The 20615-nt window shown below is 41.9% G+C and overlaps 1 protein-coding gene across 1 annotated transcript; it reads right to left on the bottom strand.

The window, feature by feature from the left end:
* Positions 1-14: 14 nt before the first annotated feature.
* Positions 15-4601, bottom strand: tac1 (tachykinin precursor 1). Its single transcript, XM_071521546.1, has 5 exons — positions 4234-4601; positions 2723-2828; positions 2564-2587; positions 765-821; positions 15-600 (listed from the first exon to the last, which is right to left on the bottom strand). Exons 1-5 carry the CDS (start codon positions 4348-4350, stop codon positions 554-556), a joined length of 351 nt encoding a protein of 116 aa, XP_071377647.1. The 5' UTR covers positions 4351-4601; the 3' UTR covers positions 15-553.
* Positions 4602-20615: the final 16014 nt, after the last annotated feature.

The following is a 20615-nucleotide window of genomic DNA, read 5'->3' as shown; positions in this document are numbered from 1 at the left end:
TATTTCAAGCCACTTTCACACTCAGACTCTGTCATATCACACCATATGTCTAGTTTGAAAACATGACAGCATTTCTAAAGTCATTTGAAAACCAAAATGAGAACATGTCCTGTCAGTACAGTAGATCTGTCTCAGAGGTTGTATTTGCAGAACAATCAGTTGCGATTAAACAGTTATGAGGCACTATACAGTGAAATTGGCAGTGCAATTTTCCGCATACCCTGGGGTATAGCCTTGCTTTGATGGTCCACGACAACAGGAGTTTCTTTGTGGCATGGCAAATGGTTCTAAAATAGTCACACATATCAAATAACATGTTTCTGCGAGGGGTCGATATCACTTTCCACTCTCGCCCCTTTCCCCTTCTGCTGGGACAAATCAAATTGGCACAGGTACAGCACTGCTACGTCACTACAATGTGGAAACAGAATCATTTTTTTTTTATTAGACTAACAGCTATACATAAGTTTGAGAAAACAAAACCAGCATCAGGTACCCCTCCCATGTATGAGGAATGGCTAGATGAGAAGCAGGCAGGTGAGAAGATGACCGTTTAGCGGCGCTTGTCGTACGTCTGTATTGTGCTCCACTCGTAGGAATCTGCAATTAGGGAGAAAGCTCATTAATCAAACAGTGACCTTTTTTCACTAATACATGGTTTGCTATCTCTAGACCGTTCTTTCATTAATTTCTGAACTATGGTAAAAAAGAAATGTACAGATTTTCACAGTGTAAGGACTTTGCTCAAGGAGGACGTAAATTACCTGGCTCCTCTTGGCTTCTTTTCCCCATCAGTCCAACAAAGGAGTTGACTTTATGCCCTTAAAAGAGAAGGTATTGTGATTGTTATATTAATCAGTTCACTAATAACCAATGTATAACAACAATAAATGGCAAAGACAGAAGTGGCATATACCGAATTGCAACAGATGAGGGCTGGGCTTCCCAAAAAACACTTTGATGTCAGCTCTGTGAAAGCCAAGCCAGGCTGGTGTGAACCCAATATGAACACTAGTTGAGTCCCTGGTCCTTGTCAGGTTTGTAGTGGTGTAAACCCCAAAAGAGTCCTTGCACTACTGGGGGGGGTGACGGTCGCAGTATTTTAGGTGATGCTGTGGTTGGAAATTGTTTTTATCAATGTGAGGACGCACATTGTACACGTGAGACAACCTGAGGGACAGTTGCATCACAGACTGACCGGCGCCCCTGTCAATCACAGTAATGGAGTGTGATATGGTCTTGGTGGGGGGGGGGGGGGGGTTGGAGCGGGGCGTTACAAAACTGCAGTGAGACCCCAAGGAATACCAATAAACTACAAACTCCAATATTTAGATTAGGTTGACGGGAGTAAACTAAGCACATGAAATTTGCCCTTGTCACTGGAAAGGGAAATCAAATATTCTCTTGCCTTGTCCCATGAGGATGCCTATTTTGATTCGCCCTTCATATTTTGCGCAAGAAATTGTATAAAAGTGCGCAGAAGGCAGTCCTGTTATGAGTGAAGGCTGAGATGCTTAGCTCCATCTCCCCATCAGAAGCGTAAACAATCCAATTTAACTCCCAGATGTCCTTGGGGCATTGATCGTATAGCACTCCCCCCCCCCACCCCTAATGATGAGTGATTTACAGTCATGCCTGCATAAAAGGAATAAACCAGATGTATACTTCCTTAAGCTTTACTGCGCCGAACCATTGAGTGGGAGAGTAATTTCGAAAAATGCCATTGACGGAGAAAGGGAAAATCCCCTCCTCCTCATTTCTTTCACGCTCTCTCTCTCTCTCTCTCTCTCTCTTATCTCTTCCCTCTCTCTCACACACACAGACTTCTCCTCCGGACCACCTTCCTCGCTGACCGTTACTGACGAATTAAAAGTGGCCTAGTCTTCAAAGCGAAGCAAAGCGACAATAACATCTACAATCCCTCAAACACACAATAAGCTGCGGGGGTTGTGAATTCATTAAAACCTATGAAGATGCATGCCCCCCCCCCCCCCCCTCCTCCTATTTACCCCGTTCTTTCTTAACCACTGACACAAATATGAATGTTCAGCTCAATGAATAATATTGTGGGCAACATGTGAGAGGGATTTGCTGTCTTCCGTGGCAGTGATGCTGACTTTTTGGTACTATCTGAAACCATTTGGCTGCCCAATCCACTCTTGAAGTGTGAATGAGCTCTTATCTGCAGAACAGCACCCAGCAGCCTGCAATTTTATCTTGGAGTTTTTATCATTATAATAAAGAGCAAAGATTAAGTAAAAATTGTTGAAATGTATTTAGAATTCATCTCAAAGTCAAAATCCCATCACGGAGTTTCAGGACCAGTGTTTCCTCTGAGCTGATAGTTTGATTTAATAAATTGTCACATTGCCCAAATAATAATATTTTACCAGTCTCTACTTTTTCCCCATAAATGTAATGCTGATTTTGGAAGTCTTGGTGTAAAGTGCTATTAGGTGCATTGACTTTCTAGGGAATTCCCCCTAAGTTCTGCCTTTTACTAGAGGAGCAAAACGCAGGAAAGTTAATGAAGAATGAAAAAAAAAATGACTGTGACACTTACTTTTGCGGGTGATCTGTGCGTTTGCTGCGGGAGGGAAAAGCGAGAAGAGACTTTTCAGTGCAAAAACTGAGAGGACAACTCCACAGAGAGAAGGAAAGACAGTATAACACATGAAGCTACAGATGAAGCCTGAGGAGAGAGAGAGAGACGAGCTCTTACCCATGGAGCGCTTCCCCATCAGCCCGATGAACTGATGCGGCCGCGGCTTCCTCGTCATCCTCAGGAGGATTTCTCTGAACGGGTCGTTGGAATTAAGCCATCCGTCCTGGGGGGGGGAGAAACCCAATTCACGTTAGGCTAACACTGGGGCGATGTGGCATAAAGGCAAAGTCAGACATCGTTTGCCTATAAAACTTCCAATGTCAATTTGACAATTTGATAAATGATTAGCTGTAGATCACCGATCTATCAGCTTAGAGGGAACATTGGTCCCGAATGCTTTTTTTCTAGTATTTTTCTGCTTTTTTTTTTTGCTTGATCTTTACTCTCCATTACAATGCTAAAAACTGCAAGATCAAATTTGGACTCTACGGTGCCACACCTCGCCATGCCCAGTTCACACCCATGCTGCTACAACCTGTGCGTAAAAGTGTCTCATTAGCTTGAAAAATATTATTAAACCCCCTCTATCCCCCCCCTCCCCCCCCCCCATCACACACACACACACACACACACACACACACACACACACACACACACACACACCCCTCAGTAATCCATAATGCCATCCGTGGATTGTGAACTTTCACGAAGTGTTCCTATTTCTGTCTCGGGATATATTTCTAGAGAATGCATTAGTGTGACTGAAGATGTGAACCTGAGGCGGCTAATGTCTCTGCGCGCATTAAAGTTGTCGTGATTTATCCGGCTCTTCCGCGCACGGTCATTTATCTGGAGAATGGCCCCAGCCTGCAGTTTATGGGCAGAATAAAAGAGCCGCTTGGCAGGAGTCCAACCCGCAATGTCAAACACAGGACGTGCATGCCATGTGAATGGAGACAGTCTGTGCTGCCGTAATCACTGCACTCAGCTGCTCGGACTATATCACAGCACTTTCAATTTCATTTAATTGCATATCAGCTACTATAACGACATGGGCATGCCGAGGTGTGGCACTCTCCAAACGTTAGACCAAGCTGAGTCTAATTATTAAACTTGTCATTTTTTTTTATCATTATCATGTAGAACAAAGAAAAAATGCCTGAAATCTATTTGGATCAAAAACATCACACCGGGCCTAGGTAGCATTCAGGACCAATGTTCCCTCTAAGCTGATAAAGCCCTTCGTCTAATAATTTATCACACTGACAATAATATCTTGTCAGTCATCAGTTATTGCTCCACTTTGCCCACATAAAATTTGTTAATAAAGTTTGGTTTTGGGATTTTGATATAGGCTACCTTAGGGTTTAGTTAATTGATACACCTAATTACAATAATTATATCCTACCAATTTAATGACACTGTGATAATCTTATTTCTAACCCTATTCCATAGTTTGGTGAAACAAAATTATTATCAGAATTATTTCATCACTGTATTTACTATCCTGAGGAGAAGAGGCTATTATTCTCTACACTTGTTTGCATCAGATTAGAACCCATTCAGTGAGACATAAGTGGCATTTTGAAATAATTAACTCGTCCAGAATAGATAAACTCCTACTGTACCTGCATTTGACTACTGCTCGTCCAGTAGTCAAGCTCTTCTTTGGGGCCGATTTCCTCGCAAAAAACTTGGGCGACGGCGAGAAAAGCCATTAAAAGCGGTAGTAGGAGTAATTTCATGATGCCAAACCTGCTTTTCCCGACGAGATAACCGTTAGATGTACAGTTGTAGTACCGTTAGATTTAAATTAACCAACAGTTAATTCAACAGCTGCCAAAAAACAACACTGGAAAAGGTTGAGGCACGAGCAGATAGAGCTTATACTCTGCGCGCGCGCTGCTTCTGTCGAGTAACTCAATGTTACTCCATGCCGCGTGCGTAAAAATGCCCCGCCACCCTATCCAAAGCTCTCCGCGCGCTCTGCCTCTGCCTCAACTTCTTCGGGTCTTCGTGACCAAAAGCCCTGCACGCGCTCCTATATAGGAGCCAAAGCAGTGTTGCTTAGTAACGCCGTTACAGTACTGTGATTACTTCCCCCCCCCCCCCCGGTAATGAGTTGTGTGACGACGTGCTGCTTCAATTTCAGTGAGCTGCCAGTAAAAAAAAAAAAAAAATCTCCACCTTTGTTATCACCAACTGTAAATCATGGGCGTCAATCGAGCACTCTCCATACAGTCAGTCTAAATTTGATTTTGTTTTATCATTATAATGGAGAGCTAACATAAAGCAAATAACACCTATTTGGAAGCCATATCTAAAAAATCTAATCAGGGGAGCATTCAGCTAGTGGCAGTTTTGTTCCCCAAACTTTGGGTGGCCTAATTTATCAAGTTGACCAAATTATAATAGCATATTGCCAGTTATCAGTCATTGGTCACACTTCGTCACCAGAAATTGGAAACAGCTGCAGGGACTTTGCCTTATCAGACTGAATTTAAATGATCTAAAAACGACACATAGGCCTAGCCTACCACTCCCTCCTGATTCCTTTTCGAAATTTAGTGGCTACTTTCGTTTAGAAATGGCAGCAGGCTATAAGTAGGCTATTCAAAGAAACTTTGACTTGGGTTAATCGATCCAAAGAGTGTCAGGAACACTGGACATCCATAATATTTAGATATTTTGAGGATAAGAGAGGATACACACGACAATTTGGAGGTGAAGCTAGCTAACACAGAAGTAATTAATGAGTAATGTAACGAATTAGGGCAACTGCTCCTAGGGAGTAGGCTATACCTATGAGTAGCCTAACGAATAATGCATTACTTTTTCGAGTAGTAACGGGTCCAACATTGATACTAGACTCGTGCATCAGGTGTCAGGTAGCCTACCTTTATCTGCTTTAAGTCACCCACGTACATAAATGCACACGACCTAGTCAAACAGGCTGTGTCTTAAGGTCGTTTTGCAGTATATAGGTAGGCCTACATACAGAGGTTTCCATAATTTCCATATAGGCTACCACTAGAAACTCCAACTGATGGCGTTTAATGCTGCGTTCACGTGTAGTCGGAAAACGTGACGTTTTTGAAGCCGTCAAAACGCCGTTAATGAACTTTTCTGTAGACGGTAGTTGGTTCATAATAGAATTAGTCTCAGCCGCTTCACACTTCACACACTGGCGCTTAGTGAGTGCTACAGCTGAGCTCATGTTTTACAGCAAACTAAACATTGCAGTGCCAACCACAAACCAGAAATCCAGCAAGTAGTTGTGTCCTAACATGATATTTTCAGAGAATATGAGTTATGTGATGAAAATCGTTCATTTTGTTGATTTTATTTGAAATTAATGTATCATTCCCTGCAGTTGACGACAGACATTTCCTTGACGTCAGAAGTCTGCAGGTCGGAGAAATCAGGATCCTTTGCCAAACCATGAGTTTCCAAGTAGTATTTACGATCCTAAAGCTGAGGTGAACAGTGTTGTGGGAAGCTCATATCTACAGTCTTTGCCATATGACGTCAATGTCGCATAAGACTATGATGACGCACTTGGCTTTACGTAGCTTTTACGCCTAACCCAAGTTGAGGCCTGAATGTTTTTTTTTTCTGATATTACTTTGACGTTGTTATTATACTATTTTTTTTATAGCCTATTGACTTAAATAAAATCTTAAAGTGCCCTATGCCCACAGTGTAAAACTTGAATTGAAAATATGATTATATTTTCAATTGAGTAGTAATATTAATATAATATATAATATATACTATTAATATAATATTAATGTTCTTGAGGAAGCAATGCATTTCTTTCACTGTATTTAGGCCTATACTTTATGGTTTGATTAAGTTAAGATGTATCTTATGGTTTTGGTTCTTGATTTTAACTTACAGTGACTACTTTTTGGTTACAATATTTTTTGTTTCATTTACAACTTTTTCTTTTTCAACTTAAACATATTGGCCCTGATTTGAACCCATAGTATCTGACCTACACCTACAAAATGCTTCAGGTCAGGATGCCTCATATGCTTATAATGTAATGCTTATAACATTGGTAGACAAACATGCATAGTGCATGTTCCTCTCATATCAAAGCCTGAAACGTGGTTGCTGAAAAGGAGAAGGGCTACTTGGAGGTGCATGTGACCTCAGGGTGCCACTGATTTCCATTAGAAAAGCTGTTTGTTTTAGAGAAGGGTGTTCACAGTGAGCAGAGGGACACACTGACACACCAAGTTCAGTGTCCACGCAACTCAATGAGTACTTGATTGCTCAAGTGCTTTTATTCCATTAACAATAAATTCATTTTATTTACCCATGTGCTATTGGCAAATGCAAATGTTTTCTCTGGGGAAGGGTGGACTCCGGTCTTTCTCCTGTATGGGAAATGTCATTCATCCGTCCATTCAATGAATCAAAGCAATACCAATTTACATCAACAGGCGAGTGTTTGAAAAGGACGCTTTACATTAATTAGCTCTATTAGATATAATTGACCTGGATATTCAGTATGTTGTATCATCATCTTTTCTGTGATTTAGGAGGCAAAAGCATGTAGGTCAAATTGTGAACATGATAATATCGCTTTGCCTATGTACTTCCCATCACGCCTAATTGTGGGATTCATAACCTGCATATATTTTACCAGCGTTGTTCTGGATATCAGACATAATACAGAAAGCAAAGCAGTCCTGTGGAACTTCTCAGAGGTCCTTTCTGAGCAGGTGGAGAGAGGAAGGAATCGTGGATGGCTTTACACTAATATTCATTACTTATCTCTGCCAGGGGGATCCGTGGTCACAGAGCCACTCTGGACTGGAATTTAATCATCCTCACAACTGTGACAGCTCATCCAATTAACAGACGGAAGGGGGAGGTGAGGAGAGAGAGTGAGAGAGAGAGAGAGAGAGAGAGAGAGAGAGAGAGAGAGAGAGAGGTGATGGAGCTGTTGAATCCATGGGAGAGAGTTACCACGGGGGAAGAAGATTGAGAAGACGTAGGAGGTAGAAAGAGCAGGGAGTCATGGGAGGGACGGCTTAGAGGAAAAACAGATATGCAGATTATTTGGAGAGAGCTGGACAAATAGGACATCAGTCTAGAGAGACCAAGAGATGTTTGTGGTTGTTACTGCTGTGTGTGTAATACGATCAGCTGGATTCCCTAGTAAGTCACTGTGGACACCCTTTTCTCTAAGTTTGATAAGGGTGTCGAGGACCAAATGGGACTTTGAGATTAGAGTTGTAGAATTGATTTATATCATGTTATGACTGCTGCAGATATAATGCATGAATACACTTGAGGAAAAGTTGATTTTGTGCATGGAATGAATCCAAAGCAGATAATTTGCTGGCGGAGATGACAGACATGGTGCCAATGGTTAATGCATCAGCGAGTTAAACGGGGAAATCCCGGGTGTAGTGGGGAGTAGAAATCTGCAAATGCAGAAATATTATTAAGCATTCAATTTATATTCATATTAAAACAGCCTACAGTAGCTGCCCAATGAAACAAAATTCATTAAAAAATGAATTATCAGATTGGAAGGATACATCTTACAATGCTCTTGAACACATCATCAGTGATGTAACCTGGGGTCATTGGGTGTTTCGGGTCTTTCCACATCAGACACCCTCGCCCAGGCGACCCAGCTGTGGTTGATCAGACTTGTGTTCAAGAGGCATTATGCTACAGATCCCCATGGACCTCCCCTCCTTATCCAAAGCCATCTTGAAGCTATCTCCGCTGCCTCAGTGATGTTGCAGATGGCCCTCCTCCTCCTAGCATGAAACCCAGGGAAATGGGTCTCATGCTAGACTTCTATTTGTTGATTTTTCCTCTGCTTTTAACACAATTCAAACCCATATTTTAACCAGTAGGCTTTTAGAACAATTTGACTTGAATAACAATCTTGTGGGCTGGATTCTTGACTTTTTAACTAATAGGACACAAAGAGTGAGGGTAAATGGAATTCTGTCTGACCAAGTTTGCTCCTCAACTGGCTCCCCACAAGGATGTATGCTTTCACCCCTATTATTTATCCTCTACACAAATATGTGTCAAAGCAGGTGTGAAAATAGGACCATCTTAAAGTATGCAGATAACTCTGTTATTGTTAGGGACAATGAGACCAGCCACGGCCCGGTCATCGATGACTTTGTCAAGTGGTGTGAGGAGTCCTATCTTCAATTAAACATATCTAAGACAAAAAGACATGCCCACACACATGAAGTCACATCCATTAAGGGTCAGACAGTGAAATATGTGCAATTTTACAAATATCTTGGGACAATTATTGACTCAAAACTGAACTTTGAAGAAAATTGTGAAGCCGTGTGCAAAAACGGGCACCAGCGTTTGTTTTGTTTGAGGAAACTGTCCTTTTTCCACATCGATAAAACCATGGTGACCTTATTCTACCGTGCTTTTATTGAATCGATTTTATCTTTTTCTTTGGTGTCATGGTTTGGAAACCTATCTTTAAAGAACAGAAACTCTCTGAATCAGATTGTTAAATGGTCTAGTAGGCTGGTTGGTGAGTCACAACTTAACCCAGCAGCGTCCCTGTACACCAGACAGTTACAGCGGATAACTGGCTTGATTTTAAATGATGACTCCCACCCTTTGCATTGTGAATTTCAGCTTCTTCCTTCTGGACGAAGGTTTACAGTCCCAAAGTGCAGAACAAAGCGGTATAAAAATAGCTTTGTTCCAGCAGCCATCACTCAGATGAACAAGTCGTAGCAACATTGCACAGATGATATAGAAGCAACGTTTATTTACTTTTAGTTTTAGTGGTTTAGTGATGAGTTTTAGTGATTGGAACTTTGAGTACTTTTATTATGTTTGTCTACTGTTTGTGTTGTTTCTAAAATGTGTGTCAAGATGGATGACTCTCTACTGCAAACCAAATCTACCTACGGGTACAAATAAAGTAACCTGAACCTCACTCCAGTGATGCCCAGAGCGCTGAAGGCTTTGTAGAGAGATTGGCCAGCAAAACTCCTGCAGCCAATCTCAATAGGCATACACCTCGCCTTCTAGCCCTGTAATCGACAGTAGTAGTTGACCAGTCCTTCGTACTTAGCCCTCTTCCTCTCATATGCCGCTTTTCCACCGCATGTTACTGGCTCAACTCGCTTTTGGTAGTAAGGTTTTCCACTGCAGATAGTACCCCCTCAATGTGCCCCACCCCCCACAACTGGTCGTCATAGCGACGCCGCGACGCTGCATGAAACGCGACAGAAGAGGCTGAAGGCAGCGAGACAGCAGACTGCTCTCTGGTTGCTCAAAGGCGACGCAAGAGGGTAAGCTAACCTGGTAGCTAAGGTTAGCATTATGTCCCGTGTCGCGATGACAATTCTCTCTGACCAATCAGTAGTCTGCAGTGTTTTCACGTCACCTTTTGGTATCGCCTCAGCTCGCCTCAGCTCGCTTGGAACCTCGACGGAGGTGCTACGAAAAAAAGTACCAGGTACTAGGTAGTATGGTACCTGGTACCTGGTACTTGCCCAGTGGAAAACCAAAAAAGGCGAGTCGAGTCGAGTCGAGTCGAGTCGAGCCGGTACCATGCGGTGGAAAAGCGGCAATAGGTCTCCTCCAGTCGATCCTCCCATGGCCCTGTCAGTTCCAGAAGGATGATGTTCTTGGTTTGCTCCAAGACCAGGAAGATGTCTGGTCTCAAGGTAGTCTTGACGATGTGCCATAAGAACTGTAGTTGTTTCCCTAGGTCAGCCGTGAGCTGCTAGTCCTGCGCAGTCGCCATGATCTCTGCTAATAGTTTGGCTCTTGAACCTAGATGTTCTCCAGCTCTAATGAAGGCGATTGTCTGGGTGGTGGGCTGTACTCACTTGCTGCTGTTGATTCCTGCGCAGATCACTTCTGTGATGGTCTTGCACCTGATCTTTCGACAACAGCTCAGGATGTGCTCCCGGGTTCCTCTCCTGGAGCATAGCAGGCAATCTGGCGACTCCACTTTTCCCCAGCTGTGCAGGTTTCATGTGCTGGGATGGACACCATAGACCAGGACCAGGAACTTGATCCGATGTGGTTCTACCTGCCAGAGGTCAATCCACACGACTCTCCTCTCCATCGCCTGCTCCCATCTCGTCCAGGCTCCTTGTTGCCTCATCCCCACTGCTCTGCTGGACCTCTCTTCCATAGCTGCTCTCACCTCCTCCTGCACCAGCCTGCATCTCTCCTTCCTCCTGGTAGTGTCGTCCCTGGGGGTTGAGAAGGTTCCCAGACCGGCTCTTCCCCAGGTCACCGTTCCCACAAAGACACTGTGGCGCAGACGACCTCTGGACGACCTCCTCGGCTCTCCACTTCCTCCTGGTCTTGACCGCTATCCCAGCCTGGGATTATCAGTAAATTGTTGTGATGATCATAAAGGCCTCCAAAAGCCTTCCTCCATCAGGTTTACATGGCAGATGAACCCATTCCTGGATTTTGGTCAATTTTATCCTCCTAGCCTCATATTTAATGTCATTTTGTAAGACATTGTAAAATGAAAATGGTGAGAAATTGTGGGTACTCAACTTCAGAACTACTTTCCACATTCTTCTTAGGATTTTTAAGTTCTTCTGGTGCAATCCTTTGGCTTGACTGAGCTTTTGACAGGTTAAGTCATCCATTATGAAATTGTGTTGGGAATCAGGACCCAAAGTGGGTCTCAGGGGGTCAGTAAATGACAGGAGTGCTACTAGTTTTTATTACACTGTGTTCCAAGGACAGGGTAAATTTACAGTCCATAAATTTAAGCACCCCTGAGACCAATGCAAGAAGTGTTTGCACAGGAGGATCAAAAAATACTGATTGTTTCTTGGTACACTGACTTACCCACATGACTTGTCACCTGGTGGTGTTTAATTTGTGAGGTTTATAGACACCCAATTATGATTGTTGCCATGTTTATCTCATGGTGGTGTCGTTAGTGTTAGTGGTATTGTTAGTGTTAGTGTTGCTCAAAATACAGCCCATATTTCCCATAAACCCAGGTGCTTCCTGTCCCCACTCCCCCTCCCTGAAGAGGATAAACATGTAGGAAGTGATTTTTCCATTGGCCTTTTACTCCTTCCACCCTCTACCATTGCCGGAAACTCTGAAAACTTTACCTCCATTTGCTCTGAAAGAACAGCGCCCTCTTCCTGTTTTGTGCCATAAAGCAATCCAGCCGATTTCCCGCCAAATCTGACCTGGTGGCACACAATGTAAATGCAGTGTAGAGGCCGGTAGAGGTTGCCAATCTTCTCAGCACTATAATGTTCACTATAATATATTGTTAATTACACTAATGTCTCAAAATTAATGTGGTAACAATTTATTGATGTTAAAATGATACATGTAGCACCTTTAATACAAAACAACCCTATGAGACTTAATACAAAACAACTCTGAAGACTAGAAGTCTTTTCAAATGTACTCTTGCACTCTGTGGGCATAATAAGTTCACTAGATTTTGCACAGCAGGGGCTCATGCAGTTAATTTTCCAGCCTGAGCACATTGATGGCAGTGACAGATATGCTGCTTCTACACTGTTCTTCCAGTTTATAAGCTCCTTTTCATGGCAAGAACTGCTCCATTAAAACAGGACGATCTATTCTCTCGAGAAATTAATGAGCATTCCACTGCTGTTGAAAAGTGAAAGAAGGACCAGTTCATGTTTAGTGCTTCATCATTTTTTGCATAATGTATACATTATTTTTTGTTCAGGACAGCTTACCATCATTCAAATTCTGATGGGGAGACAGTAATATTGTCACTCTTGCCTTCTCTCCTGTGTTGCTATTATACATAACAAATATTCAGATCATTCAGTTGTTTGTTCCCATCAGCACACTGTTAGACAGCCAATCCCAAAGAAAGAACATTAGAAAAGATTCACCATCAAAGAACCTTTACAAAACTTTACCTTTTCTAACCTTTACAAATTCAAGAGGACTTAACTGAATCCGCCAAATGAAGTCATTAACATAAAAATATTTCTGTGTGTATCTACTGTAGCCTCACTCTGATTTAGACACTCATGGGTATTCATACAGGTCAGTGCAATGACCGTTTGTACTAAAGATGCAGATAATGCATGTGGCAGCTGCATTTGCTCCATTTCAATTTTAGTATAAAATATAATAGATCCAACAAGCAGGCCATTAATACAAACAAAAAGGCAGGCTATGTGTAGAGCTGTGGTTAATCCTTCCAGTAAGTGGTACTTGATTTGAGTTGGATTTATTGTTCACTGACACTTCTTTAAAGTCATTGTCAGAGTTTTTCCTGAATCTTTTTTTTTTTTTATCCAGGGAGGATTTGCTGAGCATACGTGGTCCTTTTACATTCATAAAATTATACATGTTCACCCTGCCCAGTATAACCAATGAGCATTTCCACTGGAGCAACTGTTGTAGTGCCTTACTCCAATGGTTCCCAAACTAGTTTGTGGGGGCCACCAGGGGTCTTTGAGAGGGTCCCATAGTGCAGGAATTCTCAACCTTGTTCATATCAAGGATCCCTAATTTAGTCCACATTAGGCCCACGGACCCCCATTTGATGAGATTTCATCTCTCAAACCCAAATCTGAGAATATTTTTATTGTTAGATATGATTTTGTCCAGAATTTCATGACTATCTGTATTGTAGATAGAGAGATAACAGTGAAACTATGATCAAAACAGTCATTCTTCTACATGCTCTAACTGTGTTAACTTCTTGTAAATGAAATAAAGGTGAAGTTTAACAATTAGTCAGGTTTAGTCAGTTTGCTGGGGACCCCCTGAAACTCCCTCAAGGACCCCTAGTGGTCCCCGGACCCCACATTGAGAACCACTGCCATAGTGTCCCCCGGATTGGTCCCGAGGAGCCCCACCTCGGATAATAATTGTAGAGATATGACTTGGTACAGGAACACAAAGTGAGAATGTGTATGGTTGACTGTGTTGATCAGATTTTTCACTCTCCCCACTGCTGTCATCCCCCCATCTACACTAAAGACAGCTTGTAAATTCTGTACCAAGTGATATCTGAGAACAAAAATGTTAGGGTTCCGTGGGACGCAGTCTTATCAAATGGAGGTCTACGGTCTAATGAGTATCTAACTGTGATCTTAAAAAGTGTTGGAACCCTGCCTTGATCAAAGGCAACTCAGTGGTAGCTGAGAGAGAGAGAGCTTATTACTCATTCACCTTTTCTGCCATTAGTCTCCCAGCTGATGTTGGAATTCAAAACACAATACCTTCTGGTCACAACCAACTTTCACATTTAGCTGTCAAGTTCTGTCAATTCTCTAACCAAGGGCTCAGTCAGTCACTTGGAGAATAAAAACAAAAGGTTAAAAACACAACACCATTACCAGGTTTGTGAGTTTGACTTGGGAATGGTGCAGAAATTCAGGAAGCGTAACGTTGGATGTTTGATAAATGGCCTTTGATCGTCTTTGGATTCTGACCAAAACCCGCTCTGTTCCTTTGTGGATGAATGGCTCCCTTTGCTAAGAGTTTGGTTGCCTGAACAATGCAGTGACCTTCTGATAGAGCTGGTCCCCTGAGCTCCAGCTGCATCTAGGTAATGGACATTCACTTGTGGGCGGGTGGCCGATGTGAAAGGAATACTGATAACTGACTGTCTGAGACACAAGGAAGAAACAAGCTTTACCACATATTGGAAATACTTCTCCTCCTTTGATAGATAGCAGGCAGGCAAGGATGCATAATACATTTAAAGCCACACCAGTGATGCTGAATTCATCCTTTTAGGTGCCAAATTCAAATTTTAGAGCACAGTGACATCAGGTAACTTTCTTTTTCCTGTCTTAACAGTAGTTGCAGACCAGATGCGATTTCATAAAGTGAATAGTTCACCTCTATTCATCGTCTGTAAGAAGCGAATAACCCCATTATACTGTGTGCGGATTGGTGGCAAGGCGACGTGATTAGAAAAGTTGAAAAAGTTTTTTTTCATTTTCCATACCTGCTTATTCCAATTCAGGGTCACAGAGGGGCTGGAGCCTATCCCAGCATGCACTGGGTGGAAGGCAGGGAAACACCATGGAAAGGTCGCCAGTCCATCACAGGGCTAACACATACACAGAAAAACACATACAGACACACAAACACACTCACACCTACGGACAGTTAAGAGTCTAATCACCTGATTTGCATGTCTTTGGACTGTGGTAAGAAAACCCAAACGAACACAGAAAGAACATACAAACTTCTCATGGAAAGGCCCACGGCAAAGAATTGAACCCAGGACCTTCTTGCTATAAGGAAACAGTGCTAATCACTGAGCCACCTGAAAATGTTTTAGATTATGCAAATTGAAAATCGCAGCGCAAGAACCAGTCACATTTGGGCAGAAAGCTAGAGAATGGTGGCCTTCCTGATTTGTAACGTTAGTGGAAGTAGCCTCTCGTAGGCTAAACGAGTCATGTTCGCTTGCTAGCCTTCTATCCCATCACATCCAAATAGCTGTATCCAATTAGCTAGTTAGCTTAGAGCAGGGGCGGACTTACCATTAGGCAAAGTAGGCGACTGCCTTGGGCCCCAGCAGCAGAAGGCTCCACAAAAGACAAGAATACAACTAATGTAAACCTATTTTTAATCAATTTAAAGAAATACACTTTTTGAAAAACACCCCTGTTTTTGTTACAATAAATTACTTCAATCGGGAGTCATGGTCACCCCCCCTACTCAGTCGAGCTATAGTGGGCTATTCCACTTCTGGTGAGATTTGTGTTGACTTTAAGCTCATTTTCCTTGTCACTGCATCAGTAGCTGAGAGAGAAGTTAAAAAATTAAAATAAGCAAAGCTACCCAGGTTTACATATAGAAAGGATGGATTAATAAGCGAGAGAGTTGGAATTCAGGGGGGCCCCATGCTTGCCTTTGCCTAGGACCCCCAAATTACTAAATCCGCCCCGGCTTAGAGTAAAGCAAACTATCAAGAGTAGCCTATGTTTTCCATACGTATGCTTATGGATTATATTTGGGCAAAATGAAATGAAGAAAATAATCAAATACAAAATCGGTCTACATAAACAGTGTAAAACAAACTGACAATTTGATTCAATGCTTGTCCCCGAAAAACGCCCACCAGCGACGAGTGTGATAAAGCGAAGCTATACAAAGTGAAGTGGTCTCACTTGGTCTGCATGTAGGAACACCAAGTGGGGAGGTGGGGCTTGCTTGCAGTTTGCTTGCAGAGGCACTTTAACAAATTGATGTAGAGTTATGCTGTGCTTCACATCAACTTCAGTTACAATTGTTACCAGCCAAATGTCAAGTACACCTATAGAACTGGATGATTAATACAGGAGTGCGGCAATGAAATCATATTGTGTAGCAAAAACAGCTGTTATTCTTTTTAACACTCCTACACAATCACAAACACAGACACACTCAAAATGAAGAGACTTCACTTCAGTGAAAGAATAAAAAATAAAAAAATGACATCAGAGAAAAGAAATAAATCAAAATAAGTAATTTCTATTAAGTAATTTTATGATTATTATTATGGTTATTATTATTATTATTTTCTCTTAAGTGATTCTTTTTTTTGTTTTCTCCTTCATTGCTCATTATGTTTTACACTCCACTTCACAAGTGCCTTTATGTAAGGCTGGGCAATATATCGATATTATATCGATTTCATGATATGAGACTAGATATCGTCTTAGATTTTGGATATCGTAATATCGTGATATGGCATAAGTGTTGTCTTTTCCTGGTTTTAAAGGCTGCAAGTGATGTCATTTTCTGAACTTACCAGACTGTTCTAGCTGTTCTATTATTTGCCTTTACCCACTTGGTCATTATATCCAAATTATTGATGATTATTTATCAAAAATCTCATTGTGTAAATATTTTGTGAAAGCAATATCGATATCGAGGTATTTGATAAAAAATACTGTGATATTTGATTTTGTCCATATCGCCCAGCCCTACCTCCGTGGTTTTCATGGAGTTGCTTGAAGAGATTTCATGTGTGAAGGTGCCACCAAGGCTATAGAGGCATTTTATTTTCCTTGGATGTTAAAAAAATGAAATCACACTGTGTAACATCTGAAAGGCTCCGGTTTGCTTGCATCCTTCCTCTGCCCTTCCACACCACACACACACACCCACACAGACACACACACACATACCATACACGCGCACTTTAAAATCCTACGGGAATGCTATTCCATTAACAACCACCTGAGTTCAGCGAAAGAATGAATCACCCTGGCTTTTAGACGTTGCCTAGGGGCGATTTCCATTCAGTAGCGGCGAAAGCTTCGTTTAAAGGGATTTTAATCAAGACGGTCTACCTGGGCCAGTGGAAGACTCATCAAACTCATCGGCTCTGCAAAAGCACTCTCTCATTGTCACTCTTATTCTTCTTACGCAACCCGGCCCTCACCTCTCACCCCCTTCCTCCTGTACTTCACTTCAAGCATGCTGACACGTGAATACAGGAGGTATTAAAATGCTCCGGGGGTTTGACCACATTGACCACTACAGACGTCCTGCCTTAATAAACCCTTTTGTGTTCCTCTTTCCGTTTACTGCTGGAATAAAATGAGGTTTGTCAGAAGAGTGCTTGGTAAGTGTAAAGTGGAGCGATATATATTGATTAGATAAGTTTGAAGGTTTTCCGTGTTCTATTGGTTGCCTGTCAGCATTTCCGCCACTCGGCCCTGGACAAACAGCAGCAGCAGGAGGTAATAAACTGTATCCACACATGGCCAATCAGGGTGTCAACTAGGACTTGAAAGATATGGGTTTTTGAAGACCATTACCAATATTTTTTGAATTGAAGCTGGCTGATATTTTGTGCCGATATTCAGCATTTTTTTTAAATTTGAGCTTTTCCATGCTAAAGAATTACAAGTATCAAGTGTTTCCCTCAACATTTTATTCTTGGCAGGGAGGAAAAGTCTTTGAAATGGCATTTAGGCCATCATGGGACACTAAAACTCTCCATTGAAACTATAATGATAACGATAATACAACATATTCTTGCATACGTGTGTGGAATCCGATCAAAATGTCTCATTAGAATCAAATCAGGTTTGGTTCTTCCCATAGACAACCAGTGTAGTATTGATCAATTCTACAATAAATATGTAATCAATCAAACTGCATCATATCCATCATATCAGGTGGACCACACTGACTGGACCAGATATGATTCTTAATAAAAGGCCAATATCGGCGCCAAATATTGGCAAATAGATATATCGGTCTAATCCTGGTAGGAACCATCATTGCCTACAAATGAGCACAAATTAAGTTCTGCATCTCTGACTCAAACTGGGATCAAAATAGCCGTTTGGCATCCCCAGCCGGGCTGAATGACTGCAGCACTCGGAGAAGTCACGCCGTCGTCTCCACCAGCAATGACGAAGAGGACGAACCCCAGACATGATCAATCACACTCAGACAGGGAAATACACAGGAGCTCCCTTGGCACCTACTACCACTACTACGCTATTAGAGAGAGGGAGCGAGAGAGAGAGAGAGAGAGAGAGAGAGAGAGAGAGAGTGGGAGGGAGGGTGTGGCCTTCATTCATTCACTCCAGTTGCCGCAGTCTTTAACTGGATTGCGTATGGCATTAAAACTCTTACGTCAGTACAGGGAAAAGCTATCAGGATGTTTAAGCGTTCCGGTAATTGACAACCACTAGTGACTTTTTTGTACTTCGTCTCTTCTTCTATTCTTAAAGCCCACTCAAGTAGAATGAGAAATCTTTTTGGCGCGCGGATGCTTCCGGAGTATCGAACCCCCCCCCCCCCCCCCGTCAGCGCAGGTTGAAATGTGGGCTGCATACCAAGAGGGTCGTGTTGTCCAATCTTGTTAATGAATTAAACAATGCTGCTGTCGCCTGAATGCTTATCCACAAAGTCAACTCAAAGAGAAAAACTCACGGATGCAACATTCTTTTTTAAATGGGATTTGTATGTTTTTTATAGGGCTATACAGTCTGTTCATACATGTTCTGTTCATCATTCTGTGTTTGTATGTTTGTATATTTGCTGGGGGTTTTTTCCATTGTGGGATATCTCCTGGAGCATTATTTGTGGGAGGTTTATGTTTATGTTTATGTTTATGTTTGGATAATGTTTATGTTTTTGTTTATGTTTATATTTACGTTTGAATGATATCTATGTATTGTGCTGTTAGATGATGGTGGGTTAACATACTGGAATGTTTGGTTTGTTGTTAGCTAATGTGTCTGAATAATTCCATGAGGGATGGGTCATGTAAATGACCAGACACGAAAATAAAATATTCATTCATTCATTCATTCATTCATACAATTTACTTGACCTATAAAGTGAACTTTCAATTCAAGTACAATAAAATGAGTTGTGAGGTTTTCATTCAGGAGCTGCTGCTTTGCAATAAGGTGAACTGAAAAAGTGGGTTATTCTCTTTTCAGTGCTCAAATGTATAATATTCAATAATAATAATACAATTTTAATGAAATACGAAATTATAATAAATCTTTCAAGGTAAAAATTATATCGAGTCTCACTGCATCCTCAGTCCAGATCAATACATTTAATATCTTAATTCATTCTAAACAATTTACAAATGATTATGCTGCAATTATCAATCGAATTAAAATGAAGCGCATCACATGCATCGGTTTGGCCATAGAAATCACTTTCCCACTAATTACAAATTATAGCCTGCCGCCCTTGCTTTTCAAGGACATCCGCCCACATGTCAGCTGCTGTATTATACGCTAATCTTTTTTGCGCTCGGACTGGAGGAAATGTCTTCGGCTTGCCCTTTTCTTTATACATGTACAGGGCAAGGTCCCCCCTCTGGAGTATTTTACCTTGAATTGTGGGGAGATTTTTGTCAATATCTGATTAAGGACAGTGCCGGTCCCTGGCTCCAATGTTACTCTATCTTGAATATTTTTCTGTCAAGGCTTCATGTTCACATTCCATGAAAAATACCATGTCCTTAAAGGCCACAAGATGAATGTGCTTTCCAGAGGTATTATCCCACAGTAGTTTAGCGGCTCGCTCTCTTTCTTAGTTTCTAATGGTGACACTGGTTACGTTTACATGCAGAGAGTAATATACTCGCTGCGTACTTGTCCATACTCTGGTTAAGATCTTATTCAAGCATCTGTTTATATCAAATTTGATACCCTGCAATGAGTCTCCCTGCTGCCATGAATAAACCAGTTAAAGGCATACTGAGCAGGATTTTCCCCCTTGAAATAGTATAAACTCATCTAGCCTCAACAGAGACTAAGATTTATTGGTTTTTATCGATTCTGATATCTGTACTATCAATCTTAGTCTCAGTCGCGGGGGGGCTAAAAACACTGGGAGCTCCCTTTATAGCGACCCTACTTCTCCATACATGTAACAATTAAACATATACCGTACTTCCCTTAAAGCCACGGTTGTTGTCCGTCACACCGCACTGGTTGTGTTCTTAAGTATTCCGTAGTTTTCAATACAGAGGGGTTGTAGTCGTGTCCGAGCCTTTCATTTCTCTCAAAAACAACTTAAAATGTCCGCTGGTGTTCTTTGGCTTCTTCAATGGGTGTAATTCCGGGTTTCAACAGCTGCACAGCGCCATCTACACAGAAGCCAAAGAGCTCATCCATTGCTATGTGACCAATGCCCTACACCCTCCGAACCGATAGGTGGCGCTGTGCAGCTGTTGAAACCCGGAATTACACCCACTGAAGAAGCCGAAGAACACTAGCTATATGTTTAATTGTTACATGTATGAAGAAGTAGGTTCGCTATAAAGGGAGCTCCCAGTGTTTTTAGCCCCCCCGTGACTGAGACTATGATTGATAGTACAGATATCAGAATCGATAAAAACCAATCAGTCTCTGTTGAGGCTAAAACTCATCCAAAAATTATCCTCAATCATTACTTATGGCCCATTGGTAGTGTGTGACTGTCTGTGCCAGCCTTCTGCCTGGATTTTCTTATATCTGAATGTTCCGGACGTTTCTGGGCGTCAACCTTTTGGCAGCAGGTGAGTCCA

This window comes from Centroberyx affinis, unplaced genomic scaffold, assembly GCF_046629955.1.
Source record: "Centroberyx affinis isolate AG114_WGS23_722 - 3 ecotype Tasmania unplaced genomic scaffold, CSIRO-AGI_Caff_v1 ptg000896l_1, whole genome shotgun sequence".
NCBI lineage: Eukaryota > Metazoa > Chordata > Actinopteri > Beryciformes > Berycidae > Centroberyx > Centroberyx affinis.
Note: the sequence above shows the minus strand (reverse complement) of the source record. Positions and strands in the feature narration are given on the sequence as shown.

Bases quoted from the DNA above. Each gene is read 5' to 3' on its own strand.
- tac1 (XM_071521546.1), bottom strand. From the start codon at position 4,350: ATGAAATTACTCCTACTACCGCTTTTAATGGCTTTTCTCGCCGTCGCC. The intron at 2,829-4,233 runs GTACAGTAGGAG...TCCCCCCCCCAG, and splicing joins CGAGCAGTAGTCAAATGCAG to GACGGATGGCTTAATTCCAA. The intron at 2,588-2,722 runs GTAAGAGCTCGT...TCCCTCCCGCAG, and splicing joins GATGGGGAAGCGCTCCATGG to CAAACGCACAGATCACCCGC.